Here is a 15677-nt window from a genome sequence, read left to right as displayed (position 1 = left end):
GGTTTGGAATTCTCTGTGTAAGAGCGGTTTGAAAACAAACAGGGCATTACCATTTTCACAGTATTATTCCAACCTTGTGTGGAAATGTATGTAAAACACAGAATCTAGATTTAGACTGCACTGGGCCTTTTAATGAGCTACTGCTTGCTTTGACTGGGTTGTCCCCTAATGCAAATTAAACACGCAAGTCTTTTTCATGACCAGTTTTATTGTATTAGTAAATAAAGCAGTAGGCATCAGACACACATCAGCAATCAACTTTATTTATAAAGCCCTTCTTACTTCAGCTGATGTCACAAAGTGCTGTACAGAAACCCAGCCTGAAACCCCAAACAGCAGGCAATGCAGATGTAGTCACTCAGCACACACCTCGTTACTCCTTTACACTCCCACATTTCTACCTCAAGCGTTCCTACTCTCTTCATTTACATGTATTGTTTTTAATGTAAAGACTAACTTTCATTTTAAGTTATGGATGAGAGTATATTCAAAACATTTTCTATAATAGTGCAGTATTAAGAGGTCTTTGTACTGAGTGCTGTGTCCCAAATGGCACCCTATTCCCCACATAGTGCACTACTTTTGACCAGGGCCCCTTGTCAGTAGTGAACTATATAGGGAATAGGGTGCCATTTGGGAGATTTCTAGCGTGGACCAAGAGGCATCACATGGGAAGTATGTGAGTGCACACGTGGTTGGTGGCACCTTAATTATGGAGGACGGGGTTGGGGTAACGGCAGGAGCGGAGTGGTATCAAATACGTCAAACGCATGGTTTGACGCCGCTCCGTTCCAGCCATTATGAGGTGTCCTCCCCTCAGCAGCCTCCACTGGCTGTTTGATCATATCACTTCAGGCCCCACACACTACAACACTGGTCAATTGCCTTCTTCACACCTTATCTACGACACTATATTAAAGCATTTAACACACAAAACCAACTCAAACTACTGTACATAGTTACATATCATCTGCTGTTATCTGAACGCGGCACAGCTGGGGCTAGGCCTCACAGTCTTAGATTATGTCTAATGGTTGTGTGTAGCCTGAGCTAATGTTTAACCAGTAATACTTTGCCTGGAATGTGTTGTGACCTCTGGCCTAACCAATTATACCATCTCTTGTTTGTGGCATTGGGGCGTGTACCAATAGTCTATAGTGGCTTCCTCTCCTTGTCACCTCCCCTTCATATGAATTGATCTAGAGGGGCAGGATATGTGAAAGAGTTTAACTAGTGGTTTTCTATGTTGCCTGCCTGAACCCATCCAGTCCTCTTTTAGATTACCACAGATTAAATAAAGACAAAGATAATCACAAATATACTGAACAAAAATATAAACGCAACATGTAAACTGTTGGTCCCATGTTTCATGAGCTGAAATAAAAGATCCCAGAAGTTTTTCATACACACAAAAAGCTTATCTCTCCAATTTTCTGCACAAATGTTTACATCCCTGTTAGTGAGCATTTCTCCTTTTCCAAGATACACCTGACAGCTGTGGCATATCTGAAGCTGATTAAACTGCATGATCATTACACAGGTGCACCTTGTGCTGGGGACTTTAAAGGCAACTCTAAAATGTGCAATTTTGTCACACAATACACACAGATCTCTCAAGTTTTGAGGGAGCGTGTCATTGGCTTGCGGACTGGAGGAATGTCTACTAGAGCTGTTGCCAGATAATTTAATGTTAATTCCTCTACCATAAGCCTCCTCCAACATAATTTTTGAGAATTTGGCAGTACGTCCAAATCGCAGACCATATGTAACCACGCCAGCCCAGGACCTCCACATCCGGCTTCTTCACCTGCAAGATCATCTGAGACCAGCCACCTGGACAGCTGATGAAACTGAGGAGTATTTCTGTCTGTAATAAAGCCCTTTTGTGGAGAAAAACTCATTCAGATTGGCTGGGCCTGGCTCCACAGTGGGTGGGCCTGCCTCCCAAGTGGGTGGGCCTATGCCCTCCCAGCCCACGCATGGCTGCTCCCCTGCCGTCATATGAAATCCATAGATTAGGGCCTAATTAATTAATTAAAGTTTACGTATTTCCTTATATGAACTGTAACTCAGTAAAATCCTTGAAATTGTTGCATGTTGTGTTTGTATTTTTGTTCAGTATGTTAGTGGGGGTGAAGGTATGCATCCTTGATTCCTTTCCTTAGATGAGTCTCATATTCTACTTCTTTCCTCCTCAAGATCAATCTGTCCACCTGGACTATCCTTCTGCTCTCTGATTGGTCTATGTCCATCACTCTCACCGGTCCCTTTGATTGGTCATTAATAACAAAGCATTGTGCCTGCCAAATCCTGCTGAAGTTCCTATCATAAAAGGGGACCTGACATGGTTTCACTGATGTATCTGATTGGACATTAGGATTCCATTGAACTGTCTGATTGGCTCTTCAGCCTAACCACTTAGCCTATAGCAGACATCAGTCACAACACAGGCAGAGATTCCCTTGGAGAACACAACATCATAATGTGAGTAAGAGTGTCCCTTTCAGCCTGTGAGCCAACCATCTGGTACAGTACAATTGTATGATGGTCTGAATGGAGCCTATAGACACTACTGTTGTTTATTCTCCAACATTTTTTCTGTGAATGTTTTATATAACTGGTAGAGAAAATGAATAGACTAAGTTCAGAGCATAGCCTGCTATCACAGTGAGTTTGGGGGGGGGGGGGGGGGGAAGTTGTGTAGAGGGCTCTCTTCTCCTCTTGCAGGGTTTAGTAGTAGTCTTCATAGTTCTTGGGGTTGAGGCAATAGAGAATGGCCCCTCCGAAGGAGAAGATGGTGGCCCCCCAGGCCAGGCCATAGCCCCAGTTAAACTCGTGGTTTATCCTCAAGCTAACCGTCTCAATGAACTTAATGGTGTAGAGGACCAGACTGCAGACCTGAAGCACCACTGTTACAGAGTAAATGACAAGATCAGAGAAAAATGAAGATTCTCTAGTTATAACAAACTGTGGGTGTATGCTGTGTAGAGTATGTATGTACTGTGTGTGTGTGTGTGTGTGTCTGTTTGAAGATGTGTGTGCATGTATTCATGCCATACTGTACCTGCAGCGGACAGCAAGACAGCGACAGGTCTGTAGCAGCGGCTCCTGGAGCCGACACACACTGACACCAGGGCCACCAGGAAGGAGAACAGGATGAGGGCAGCACCACCCAGCAACAGGGCCAACGTGGCAATCTGCCAGTCTGAGAGGGAGAGACAGAAAGGGGGGGCACAGAGAGAGAGCGTAGAAAACCCTGCTCAGTTATGTATCTGTACTGAACACACTGTAGCACCTCTATTTGAAAGAGAGAAATTGGTCAAAATAAGTCTGAACGCACTCAAGCACCTCCCTATTTTATTGACTAGAAAGAGAGAGCGAGCGCGAGAGAGCGAGCGCGAGAGAGCGAGAGCGCAAGAGAGCGAAAGAGATGGCTTGTAACATTGCAATGCGAAGTCTCACAGACATGCCCAAGTACACAGCCGCAGTGAAAAATGACACAGCCATCGACATGAAAGTCTGACATTCCACCCACACCATCTGGTAACAGAAGGCTTCCTATTCCTCATGGGAAGAGTATTCTGAGGATCTGACAGAGGTTTGCCAGGAAAATCTTTTCATGGGGGTTATTAGCCTAGTGATCCATGTCAACAGCGTGGCGTATGGTCCAAGAATGTTAAACCTGCACTAAAATCACATTTGTACCCAACACAGCAAAAAATGGATGAAAACTAACACACACAAACTGTATCTCTTGCTCTCTCTCACTGCTAGGCCCCTTAATGAATCCCAGTGCAGAAGTAGACCGTTATTCTCTGGGTGACTGGATAATAGGTGTCCCTCTCTCTCTGTCTCTGTGCAGAAGTAGACCGATATTCTCTGGGTGACTGGATAATAGGTGTCCCTCTCTCTCTGTCTCAGTGCAGAAGTAGACCGTTATTCTCTTGGTGACTGGATAATAGGTGTCCCTCTCTGTCTCAGTGCAGAAGTAGACCGATATTCTCTGGGTGACTGGATAATAGGTGTCCCTCTCTGTCTCAGTGCAGAAGTAGACCGATATTCTCTGGGTGACTGGATAATAGGTGTCCCTCCTGCCTGCTCGATGCAAAGTCAGCAGCAGTTTCAAGAAGTACTCCAAATCACTCATCTAAAGTAGAGACTAGAATAGCACTCTGTCCTCGCTGGAATGCTAACAAGGATAGGAGAGGGGGGCTAGAGACACACAGGGGGCTGGGAGACAGAGGGGAGAAACTATTGGATTTCTATATCCAACCACTTTGTGTATGGAATGAGCTTCAAGTTCCTTAACATCCACATGACCAACAAACTAACATAGTCCAAACACACCAAGATGTGAAGAGGGCACGACAAAACCTATTCCCCCTCAGGAGACTGAAAAGATTTGGCATGGGTCCTCAGAACCTCAAAAGGTTCTACAGCTGCACCATCGAGAGCATCCTGACTGGTTGCATCACCATCTCGTATGGCAACTGCTCAGCCTCCGACCGCAAGGCACTACAGAGGGTAGTGCGTACGGCCCAGTACATACCTGGGGCCAAGCTTCCTGCCATCCAGGACCTCTATACCAGGCGGTGTCAGAGGAAGGTCCTAAACATTGTCAAAGACTCCAGCCACCCTAGTCATAGATTGTTCTTTCTGCTGCCGCACGACAAGCAGTACCGAAGCCAAGTCTAGGTCCAAGAGGCTTCTAAACAGCTTCTACCACCAAGCCATACGACTCCTGAACATCTAATCAAATGGCTACCCAGACCCAGATCAGCTTCCCCTTGCCCAATCCTAACCTTAACCATTAGTGGGGCAACTTTACCCTCCACCATAGAATGTTTACAAGCTTAGTCTTAGAGGCGGCAGGCAGCCTAGTGGATAAGAGCATTGGGTCAGTAACTGAAAAGTTGCTGGTTCAAGTCCCTGAGCTGACTAGGTAATTTAAAAACAATCTGTTGATGTGCCCTTGAGCAATGCACCTTACTCTAATTGCTGCTGTAAGTCTCTCTGGTTAAGAGCATCTGCTAATTGACTACATGTAAATGTGGTCTATTATAGCTAGCTGCTAGACACTCTTAATTAACTGGGAGGTGTACTGGCTTCCATTCATGTCCACTGAGTGTTATAGATGTTTTATTGTTAGGAGCAACAGTCTAGACTTGTTCATCAACAATCTGTGGGCTTGGTGGGGGTATGGTATATGTAAACAGACAAGGGATGTTATGAGGTTGATTAACTTAAAAGGCATAATGGCAAAGTAAATACCATCAGAGAAAATAGATTGTTTTTCAATTAGAAAAGGTGCGTGTGTGTGTGTGTGGGTACGTGGATGCATGCGTGTTAGAAATAGCTTGAATAGTTGGACATATCAATTAAAAAGGCCAATAGAAGATGTATAATATTCATTACAATCACAGCTAAGTGGCTTAAAACTTAATGGCAAACCATTTCCTCTATGGCAAGGCAGACGGGAATGATCAAACCATTCGACAATGAGGGAAAGTGACAGTGTGTAAGCTGCTTAAACTACAGTTCCCACTCTTGTCGGGGGGAAACATCATTCCACAGGCCGAGCTGCTCGAACATAAACAAACATTCCCTTCATTGACCAAATATTGCTTCTACAAAAAATGGTCCTGTCATCACAGGAAGACTCTCATTTCCAGCGACCTCATTGGCTGCCTCTCCGACCATGGGAGCTTCACTAAATCCTGTTTGTCGCTACACTGAACAACAATATAAAAACGCAACATGGAACAATTTCAAAGATTTTACTGAGTTACAGTTCATATGAAGAAATTAGCAAATTGAAATAAAATCCATTAGGCCCTAATCTATGGATTTCACATGAGTGGGAATACAGATATGCATCTGTTGGTCACAGATACCTTAAAAAAAAAAGGTAGGGGTGTGGATCAGAAAACCAGTCAGTATCTGGTGGGACCACCATTTGCTTCATGCAGCGCGACACATCTACTTCACATAGAGTTGATCAGGCTGTTGATTGTGACCTGTGGAATGTTGTCCCACTCCTCTTCAATGGCTGTGCGAAGTTGCTGGATATTGTCAGGAACTGGAACACGCTGTTGTACATGTCGATCATGAGCATCCCAAACATGCTCAATGGGTGTTATGTCTGGTGAGTATACAGGTCATGGAAGAACTGGGACATTTTCAGCTTCCAGGAATTGTGTACAGATCCTTGCGAAATGGGGCTGTGCATTATCATGCTGAAACATGAAGTGATGGCGGCGGATGAATGGCGTGACAATGGGCCTCAGGATCTCGTCACGATATCTCTGTGCATTCAAATTGCCATCAATAAAATGCAATTGTGTTCATTGTCCGTAGCTTATGCCTGCCCATACCATAACCCCACCATGGGGCACTCTGTTCACAACGTTAACATCAGCAAACCGTTCGCCCAAGCGACGCCATACAAGCCATCTGCCCGGTACAGTTGAAGCTGAAATTTATCCGCGAAGAGCACACTTCTCCAGCGTGTGAGTGGCCATCAAAGGTGAGAATTTGCCCACTGAAGTCAGTTACAACGAACTGCAGCCAGGTCAAGACACTGGTGAGGACGACGAGCACACAGATGAGATTCCCTGAGATGGTTTTTGACAGTCTGTGCAGAAGTTTCATCAGCTGTCCGGTTGGCTGGTCTCAGACGATCCCGCAGGTGAAGAAGCCGGATGTGGCGGTCCTGGGCTAGCGTGGTTACACATGGTCTGCGGTTGTGAGGCCGGTTGGACGTACTGCCAAATTCTCTAAAACGACATTGGAAGCGGTTTATGATAGAGAAATGAACATTCAATTATCTGGCAACAGCTCTGGTGGACATTCCTGTAGTCGGCATGCCAATTGCACGCTCCCTCAACTTGACAAATCTGTGGCATTGGGTTGTGTGACAAGACTGGACATTTTAGAGTGGTCTTTTATTGTCCCCAGCACAAGGGGCACCCGAGATATGATCATGCTGTTTAATCAGCTTCTTGATGTGCCACACCTGTCAGGTAGATGGATTATCTTGGCAAAGGAGAAATGCTCATTAACAGGGATGTAAACACATTTGAGAGAAATAAGCTTTTTGTACATATGAAAAATGGCTGGGCTCTTTTATTTCAGCTCATGAAACATGGGACAAACACTTTACATGTTTTGTTCAGTATAATTAGAAATATTGTCATCGACAGTAATCTTGGTCATTTTCTACCTATCAGACCGCAACTCCCTAGTCAAAAATATCCTATAGGATTAGTGATTTTTTCCAATACAATCCTATTGCATTCTCACAATCCTGTAGGATTTTGTGGCACCTCTATCAGATTACTATTGGATGACTTTAAAAAAATATATATATGTAACCTTTATTTAACTAGGCAAGTCAGTTTAAGAACAAATTCTTATTTACAAGGACGGCCTACCCCGGTCAAACCCAGACAACGCTGGGCCAATTGTGTGCCTTCCTATGGGACGCCCAATCACGGCCGGATGTGATGCTGCCTGGATTCGAACCAGGTACACCTCTTGCACTGAGATGCAGTGTCTTAGACCACTGCACCACTCGGGAGCAATTGGACCCTATAGGATTCTCGCAATCCTATAGGATTTTGTGTCACTTGTATCAGAATCCTATTTTACTACTTTTTTTTCTTATTGTAAATCAAAAGTAATCAGATTGCATCCTATAGGTTTTTGCTAAATCTTGTATGATTTTGTAACCCCAATCAAAATCCTATTAGAATGTTTTGTTTCCCTTTATTTAACCCAATAAATGATATTTTGTTGTAAGTAAATAAGTAAATATTTTGGGTAGAACTATATATGGACATATTATAAAGTATGAAACGGCTCCATTATTGAATATAATTGAATTGAATATATACATTTATATTTTTATCATATTTGTATACGTTTTATTACACTTGGATTGTGTACTAGACCATATGGTTTGAAAAGTGTTTATTTTTCTCAGATATAAATAAACAAGTCCAGGTAAAAGCCAAAGGTCATAGCTTTCTAGGGGGGAAACACTACATTAATAAAATATTGCCCTCTTGCTAGATTGATGACTAAAATCATAGTGAAACTGCGCAAAACGGCTGTCAGCTCAACTCTAGCTTAGTGTGTTATTTGAGTCACTGTATTTTTATAGTAAATGAGGAATGTTTATCTTGTTTGTTATTGCTAAATATATGTGCCTTTATAATTAGGCAAGCCAACCCCGTTTTCATGATTTCTGGTAGATCTAAATAAATCAATCACATCACTTTGTTGGACTCATTCAGCAGTCGTTACCTAATTAAATATTACAGGAAATGAATGTTGAAAGTTCCATTTAAATTCCTAAAACATAAGTTGAAAATTATGCTGTTGCTGCTTCCCGTTACAATAACTTTTGATAAATATCCCAATGTCAAAAGACCGTTTTGACGTGTCCAAATCAATCATCAATAAACAGTTTTGAAAACCTAAACATAAAATGTAGGCTACTACCTACACATACATTGCCAGGTCGCAGTTGCAAATGAGAACTTGTTCTCAACTTGCCTACCTGGTTAAATAAAGTTTATTTTTTATGCCACAATAGTATTCATATTACTTGAATTATTATTATTTTGAGCACCTTATAAACTGCATATGCACCATGTTTTGACAAGTGCCAATTAAATCACTCATATTGATTAGAAGGGAAATCGAATTGCATGCGCTGTTGAAACTAACAACTCAAAAACACATGGAACCTGGAAACACCTGCAGGAGACGAGCAGCTACACTTTGAAGTGACGCGTTTTGATTTGGGGGTGTGGCCAAAACGGAAAGAGAACGCAACACTTATTTGACAAGCACTCATTTTGATATCACATTGAAATGAACAGAACCGTTGCACGCCCGCGTTCAAACTAACCTTACTAAAAAAAAAAAAAACATACGGAATCTGGGAATATTTACTGTATATCACTGGTTACAGGACAACTTTTATAAAGACAGCTACATTGTGGATTGTTGCATTTTGTTTCAAGTGGGTCGCCAACGCCGAAAGCAACACTATTTTGTTAAATCACTCATCATATCGAAATCAATAGAGTGAGGGCAAACTGTTGGTGTGTTTACATTGTTTAAACTAAGACTATTCAAAGGCCTCACTGAATCCGATCATTTCTATATCACTGGTTAGAAGAGATTCCCACTCCAGGAATCGCCGCCAACGTTACAGGATTCCTCCAACACGCCCCTTATTACCGGCGCAGGTGAAGGGACGGAGGCAATTACGCACGAGGAGAACAATGGAGGGGGAGAGGGAGAAATCGAGAACGAAGAAAGGATAAAAATACAGAAGAGGACATTGAGAGACAAAGGACGGCTTAAAAGAGGAAGAACTTCCTTGAGTGATACCTCTATCCGCGATCCAAAACCAAGTTTAGCCACAAAATATAATTTAATGATTATCGAAAATATTTTTGGGTTTCTAAGTGAAGTACTCTGAACCGGGCTTGGATTTTGTTTCCCCTTTCTTGAACCGGCCGAGTGCCATTCTGTAAACATTAAATATATAATTTCGATTTTTGTAATTTAAAAAGCCGACTCTTCCTCTGTTTACACCACCCCTCGCTACGCATAGATCGGAACCTCTCTGGACCGATCACAGTAGATTTATTGGACAATATCAGAGCTAAATATGGCACAGAAAACTGAACATTTATGTTAAACTACAATCAAGATTAAAGACCAGTAAACTGAGGAACAGTCTCCCGTGTCTCTCCGGAGCACAATCTCCATCTCTTTGCCAGTGATAATTCCCGGAGGTTCTCAACCTCTTCAACACACCACCACAATATGGGAGTGATTCAATCATATCAAATTTTGGAACCAGCCCTATTGGACTCCTCTGGGATTTGATTTTATAGGGTCCGATACGGTTTTTCTATTGGATTCTCGTATTGGAATCCTATCAGAATTTGGAACCAGTCCTATAGGATTCGTTCCAAAATGTATCCTATAGGACTGGTTCCAAAATCTGATAGGATTTTTCTATTGGAATCCTATAGAAGTTTTTGACTAAGGCTGAAATTGCAGGAACCACTGCAGTGGTTATCAGTCTCAATCAGTTGTGTAACAGCAGGATACAGAAACTCATTGTAGAAGCTCAGAGATTTAGAACAGACACATACTGCGTGAGAAAAATACAGCCAGGGGTCTCAGTGCTAGAAGGACAGGAAGGGCTAACTTTTAATATAGGACTGCGTCCCAAATTACACCCTATTCCTTATGTAGTGGGCTACTTCTGAGCTCTGGTCGAAAACAGTGCAATATATAGGGAATAGGGTGCCATTTGGGATACAGATTAGGTTCTGTATGATGACAGATGGAAATGGAGATTAGCAAGATCCAATCTGATCATTAATTACATCTCGCTATGTGTATTTCAGGGGCTGTCATCTCTATTAAAAAAATCTGGATTGGCCTTCAGGGCTACTCTCAGCCTGAGACAATAAGAGGGATTAACTTTGTCAGATCAGAACCTGGAGACTATGGAGAGTTTCTTCACCTCTGACTGAACTGAGATCAGCGCTAATAGTGATGAGTAGTGTCTGCTAAGTGCACACACTCACTCCACATTCGTTTCTCCTCTCTCACTGGTTTGGCATCAGCGCAAAATGTCTCACACAGACGCGCCACACTCCTGAGACTGTCTACACCTGTGTGTGTGTGAGAGAGAGATAGAGAATGTGTGTGATTGAGCGTAATATCCAAATGTTACTCATTTACAGATCATCTGTATGCACATCAATGCATGCACGTCAACCCTGCAGAACTCCTTACTGAGTGTACCAACCTGCTTGTAGGATATGAATACACATCTATACACAACAACTCAGCAGAACGTGTTATTAAGTGCACCAACAGGGTAAATACAATACAAACAACATTTGTTTAATGCCCTGGGCATGACACTGAGGAAACTTACATATTGGGGTGAGAGACTGACTGATTACTGTGAGTCAAATTGATCCCTAAGTCTAGTGCAAGGCCAAACTGAGGAAATGGGCAGTTTGCTGTGTGCAGTTACTGTGGTATGCTGGCTGCTAGTGACACAGAGACTCCATGTCTTTATAAGGAATCAAGCTGCACTTTGTCTCAGAGTGACAGGAGAGAGGAGCGGTGACAAAATGACCCCTCAGTTAGGATACTCATCACATAAACAAAACAGTGTATTCAGACAAACAAAAACACTTATTCATTGACTGCACAACACACTATCTGCAGCCAACAAACTAGATAAAAAGACACATTGAACACCTGGTTGAGTAATCAAAATACAGTTTCTTTCCACAAAAACTTCCATGCTGGATGAAAAATAAGTCCCCTTTTCAGTGGGGAAAACAGCGTTTCTAGAATGTGCCACTTGTTTCCCTGGTTACTAATCTCTCAGCATTTGGATCTCTGGGGAGTTCGCTTCTCAAAGTTGCCCTTGCTCCTTGGCCGGCAGAGGAACCCCAACAAAGGCTCATTTTGTCGGCAACAAAAGCCCAATAAACCCCAGCTGGACAAAATTCCCACATCATTTAGTGGTGGGTTGCGCGAATAGAAAAGAGGGCAAGTAAAGGCTATTTTATATGCCCATAATTAATTATAACAAGTCCTTTAAGTTTGAAATAAACTATTTAAAACTTTAAAAAGCCAATTTTTGAGCGTGCATCATACATTTGATAACAGAGACTGGATGGGAAAAATTATGCTTTTTCCTTTACCTTTTAGCTGCAACATAAATTATTATTGAGCAGAGAAAAAATAAACAGTGATTGTACTGATGCACCAGTAGACTCAGCAGCAGGCGCCCCTTTCATCTCTGAATTCATATATTCCCCAATGGATGCATAGCATATCATCATGGGCATTGAAACAAAAATAATCCCTCAAAATGTCCCCAAAATAGAACCCTATCAATTTGTACCTCAACATAAACACAGTATAGATGCATATGGGCATTTTGAACAGTAATAATAGTAATAGGTCTATTGACATTAGTGAACACGAGGCAGGTCTCTCTCACCAGTCTCGAGCGTTGTGTTGCACTGCCATGTGTCCGAGTTGACAGGCTTCCAGCAGGACTCCCACAGAGACAGGTAGTACTGGTTATACGCCGTTACCCACGCGGGGCTCAACACCGCCCCGACATCCAGGCAGAGCGCAAGGAAGACGCACACCAAGCCCACCAACTTCAGCGGTGTCAACGCCGACACGCGCACCTCCTCCGTTCCACTCACGGATGAAGCCATGGGATGGTAAACAAAAGTATCTTTCTCCGAGGACCGTGGGCTGGCGGTTGGGTCTCAAACCAAGAATTTCGTAATTCTCCCCTGCTGTGAGTGGAGGGTGGGCAGCGCGTCAGGGACGCTGCTGCAGCGACCGTATCACTACTGCTGATGCGAGTCGTCAGACCGCACTGAACATTGCTGAAATATCACAGAGAGGCACCTGCAGGGTCCTAGTGCCTAGGACGCCCACTGGATTTCCGTCAGTCTCTTTCCAGAGGTTGGCCTATTACCCCCCCTCTCAGAGGGAAACAGGGGATATGAAATCGCATTTTTATAATTGAACCTAACCAATTCTTATTTCCACAAGGAAGTATCCAGTAATTAGCTATTATTGATTTTTAGGGGGGGGGGGGGAGGCTGTCCCACTCCCACACACATTTGATTATTACTTTAAAAGGCAATTTATTCCAAAGTTGCACATTTGATTTCAAGCGCAATTATTCAATCAACATAGGGGTTTTCTGACAAGTGCAATTATTTCATATGATTCATCGTTCATTTCACTCCCATCATGTTTAGACCCATAGGTGATGTGTTGAGGGTCAATTCCAAATTACAGTCAAATGTGATCATGGACTGGAGTTTGATTAGACACTGTGAAATTGTATATTTTGTGACAAGTAAATAAACTAAAAATGAATAGGCTTTTCCTAAGCTTGTAAACTGAATTACTCATCACACTGGGCACAAGCGGCTTAGCCCCCTCAATTAAAACGTTATCCCCTTCCATCTTAGTGTTATGCCTCTATATAAAAATAGCGTGACAGGTTGGCACAAAACAAATCTGTATCTCCACTGTGCTGTGTCAGCACAACGGACACGGCACGCCGAGGTGTGTTTAGGGGGGCTATGTAAAGCCACTGGTCGGTTAGGTGTGACTCCTTTGGGTTTCCATAAAAAGCGGGGGGAAAAAGTATGTTCCTGCAACACAGAAGTAAGACTGGAGACTACATGGCTGCTGAAGGCGGTGACGGACCCCGGCTTTAAGTTTACAGCCACCATGGGGCACAGCCCTAGGAACATGCCTCAGGACTACCTGGCCTGATGACTCCTGGCTGTCCCCAGTCCACCTGGTCGTGCTGCTGCTCCAGTTTCAACTGTTCTGCCTGCGGCTATGGAACCCTGACCTGTTCATCGGACCTGCTAACTTGTCCCCGACCTGCTGTTGTTGATTGATTGATTCAGCATGTTGGATGCTGTCATTGGTGAAATGTCAGAACGATTCATCGAATGCAACGGCCAACTGGTGGAGGCCCTGTGTGCCCTTGACCTAGAGAGCCATGACTTTCTAGATGTGAAAAAAGTGAAACCACTGCTGAATCTAAGCAAAACAGATTCGGTGGAAGCTGAGTTTTTGCAGACTGAAATCACCCACTCTGTCTCCAATGAGGACAAATGGACCCCACTTGATATCCTACAACGATTCTCTGGGCCTCTCTACGCTATGCCGACCATGCTTACTGCACTGAAACATGGACTGACTTGGGGTGTCCACAGCTACATGCGTGTTCAGTCAACACAGAAGAAGCATGCTACACCCGAGAAAAGCTCAACTGGCATTTGAGGGGGATCTTAGAAGAAGGTTTCGTGGGGAGAGGAATGATCGATTATTCAGGAAGTTCCAAAGAGCATCAAGGAAGCTGCAACTCTTTTGAAAAGGTAAGATTGAAACAATCTAGCTGGTTGGTTTCTGTCAAAATCTTGCTTTATTATGTAGGGTGCCGTCTATGGTGCTGATAGAGCGCAGCGAGATTTCGTGCCATTGAACCTGTCCATTTTTGTTCAAAACCTTTATGTTTATTGTGGTATAGCGTGATATAAACAGAATTCAATATAATTCCAATGCAAGAGCCCAAATGACACCCCTGGGTATAGCTACATATTGGTAAGTTTTATCATAGAGATAGATAGGCTACAGTCTATTATGGTTGTCTTGGTAACCTATTGTTTTTTGAGTCTCTAAATATTGGGAAAGTGTTTAGGCTAGGCTGGCATTGCTTAAAATTGATTACGTGGGTCGAATTTGATTCACAGACGTGTATTGTATCACAACGAGTAGCTGAACTCATGAGCGACATGATTTCCCATGTTTGAAGCTGCCCTGTATAGGCCTATTTATTTAGAAAGACGGCTGTGCATGGCTGCATCTCACTGTAGTAGGCTGTAGGCTACATCTCACTGTAGTAGGCTGTAGGCTACATCTCACTGTAGTAGGCTGTAGGCTGCATCTCACTGTAGTAGGCTGTAGGCTACATCTCACTGTAGTAGGCTGTAGGCTACATCTCACTGTTGTAGGCTGTAGGCTGTAGGCTGCATCTCACTGTAGTAGGCTGTAGGCTGCATCTCACTGTAGTAGGCTGTAGGCTACATTTCACTGTTGTAGGCTGTAGGCTGTAGACTGCATCTCACTGCAGTAGGCTGTAGGCTGCATCTCACTGTTGTAGGCTGTAGACTGCATCTCACTGTAGTAGGCTGTAGGCTGCATCTCACTGTAGTAGGCTGTAGGCTGTAGACTGCATCTCACTGTAGTAGACTGTAGTCTGTAGACTTTGTTGAGGTTATTTGGATCTCCATTTGCCTTTTGTTTACTGTGTTGGTTTACTGTTACTGTAACTAGCCTAAATATAGATTGTGTCATGCCTTTATCGACCGGATATTTTGTTTACTCGGCCTACTACTTGGTACCACTGGTTTGTTCTAAGCCAAACTGTCATTCAGTATTTTTGTTTGCGTGCATGAATAACTAGGCTACTACTTTCAGCATTTAGTTTGTATTATTTTGCATTATTTTGGTAAGACAGCTGTGTGTACAGCTACATTCACATAGGCTGTTTGTAATAGGTGAATTGCCCTATCTATCTTGTAGCTTAAATGTAAATGTAAATGTAGCCTGTATGACCAAAACGGCCCAACTGTAGGGTGCTGTCCATTGTGCTGCTACAGCGCATAAGAGATAGGCTACAGATCTCAAAAGCACTCAATGATCTCAGAGTCTCTGCATTTGAACTTTATGTTTATTGTGGTATAGCCTGATATAAGGAAAACTCAATAAAATTCAGATGCAAGAACCCTCCCCAAAATGTTTCCCCCTCGCCAATTTCAACTGCCCCCTTAGTCACTTTATCCTGGCGCTAGGTCTGGGGCACAGACGTTAGTTCAACGTGTATTTTTTATTTACATATGGTTGAGTTGTCAACTAACACATATTCAACAGGAATTCAACATAAAAATTCACCATGACATTGGATCTATGATTTTTTTTGATTTTTTAAAAATTTGTTTAAACAATCACATCAAAACACTCAAATTTACACACTTCTGCTTCATCTTTGATAGTGTGGTTGAAAA

The 15677-nt window shown here is 43.0% G+C and overlaps 1 protein-coding gene across 1 annotated transcript; it reads right to left on the bottom strand.

The window, feature by feature from the left end:
• Nucleotides 1–190: 190 nt before the first annotated feature.
• On the bottom strand, nt 191–12461 carry tmem47 (transmembrane protein 47). The gene is made up of 3 exons (XM_071342527.1): nt 12065–12461; nt 3065–3205; nt 191–2909 (listed from the first exon to the last, which is right to left on the bottom strand). Exons 1-3 carry the CDS (start codon nt 12288–12290, stop codon nt 2731–2733), a joined length of 546 nt encoding a protein of 181 aa, XP_071198628.1. The 5' UTR covers nt 12291–12461; the 3' UTR covers nt 191–2730.
• Nucleotides 12462–15677: the final 3216 nt, after the last annotated feature.

Source organism: Salvelinus alpinus, chromosome 15 (assembly GCF_045679555.1).
Source record: "Salvelinus alpinus chromosome 15, SLU_Salpinus.1, whole genome shotgun sequence".
Taxonomy (NCBI): Eukaryota; Metazoa; Chordata; class Actinopteri; order Salmoniformes; family Salmonidae; genus Salvelinus; species Salvelinus alpinus.
This window is presented reverse-complemented; position numbering and strand designations above follow the sequence as displayed.

What these genes read in the sequence shown, in the direction of transcription:
- tmem47 (XM_071342527.1), bottom strand. Translation starts at nt 12,290, where the DNA reads ATGGCTTCATCCGTGAGTGGAACGGAGGAGGTGCGCGTGTCGGCGTTG. An exon ending in CAACACAACGCTCGAGACTG is followed by an intron (nt 3,206 to 12,064) that starts GTGAGAGAGACC and finishes TCTCCCTCTCAG; the next exon opens with ACTGGCAGATTGCCACGTTG. An exon ending in TGTCTTGCTGTCCGCTGCAG is followed by an intron (nt 2,910 to 3,064) that starts GTACAGTATGGC and finishes ACTCTGTAACAG; the next exon opens with TGGTGCTTCAGGTCTGCAGT.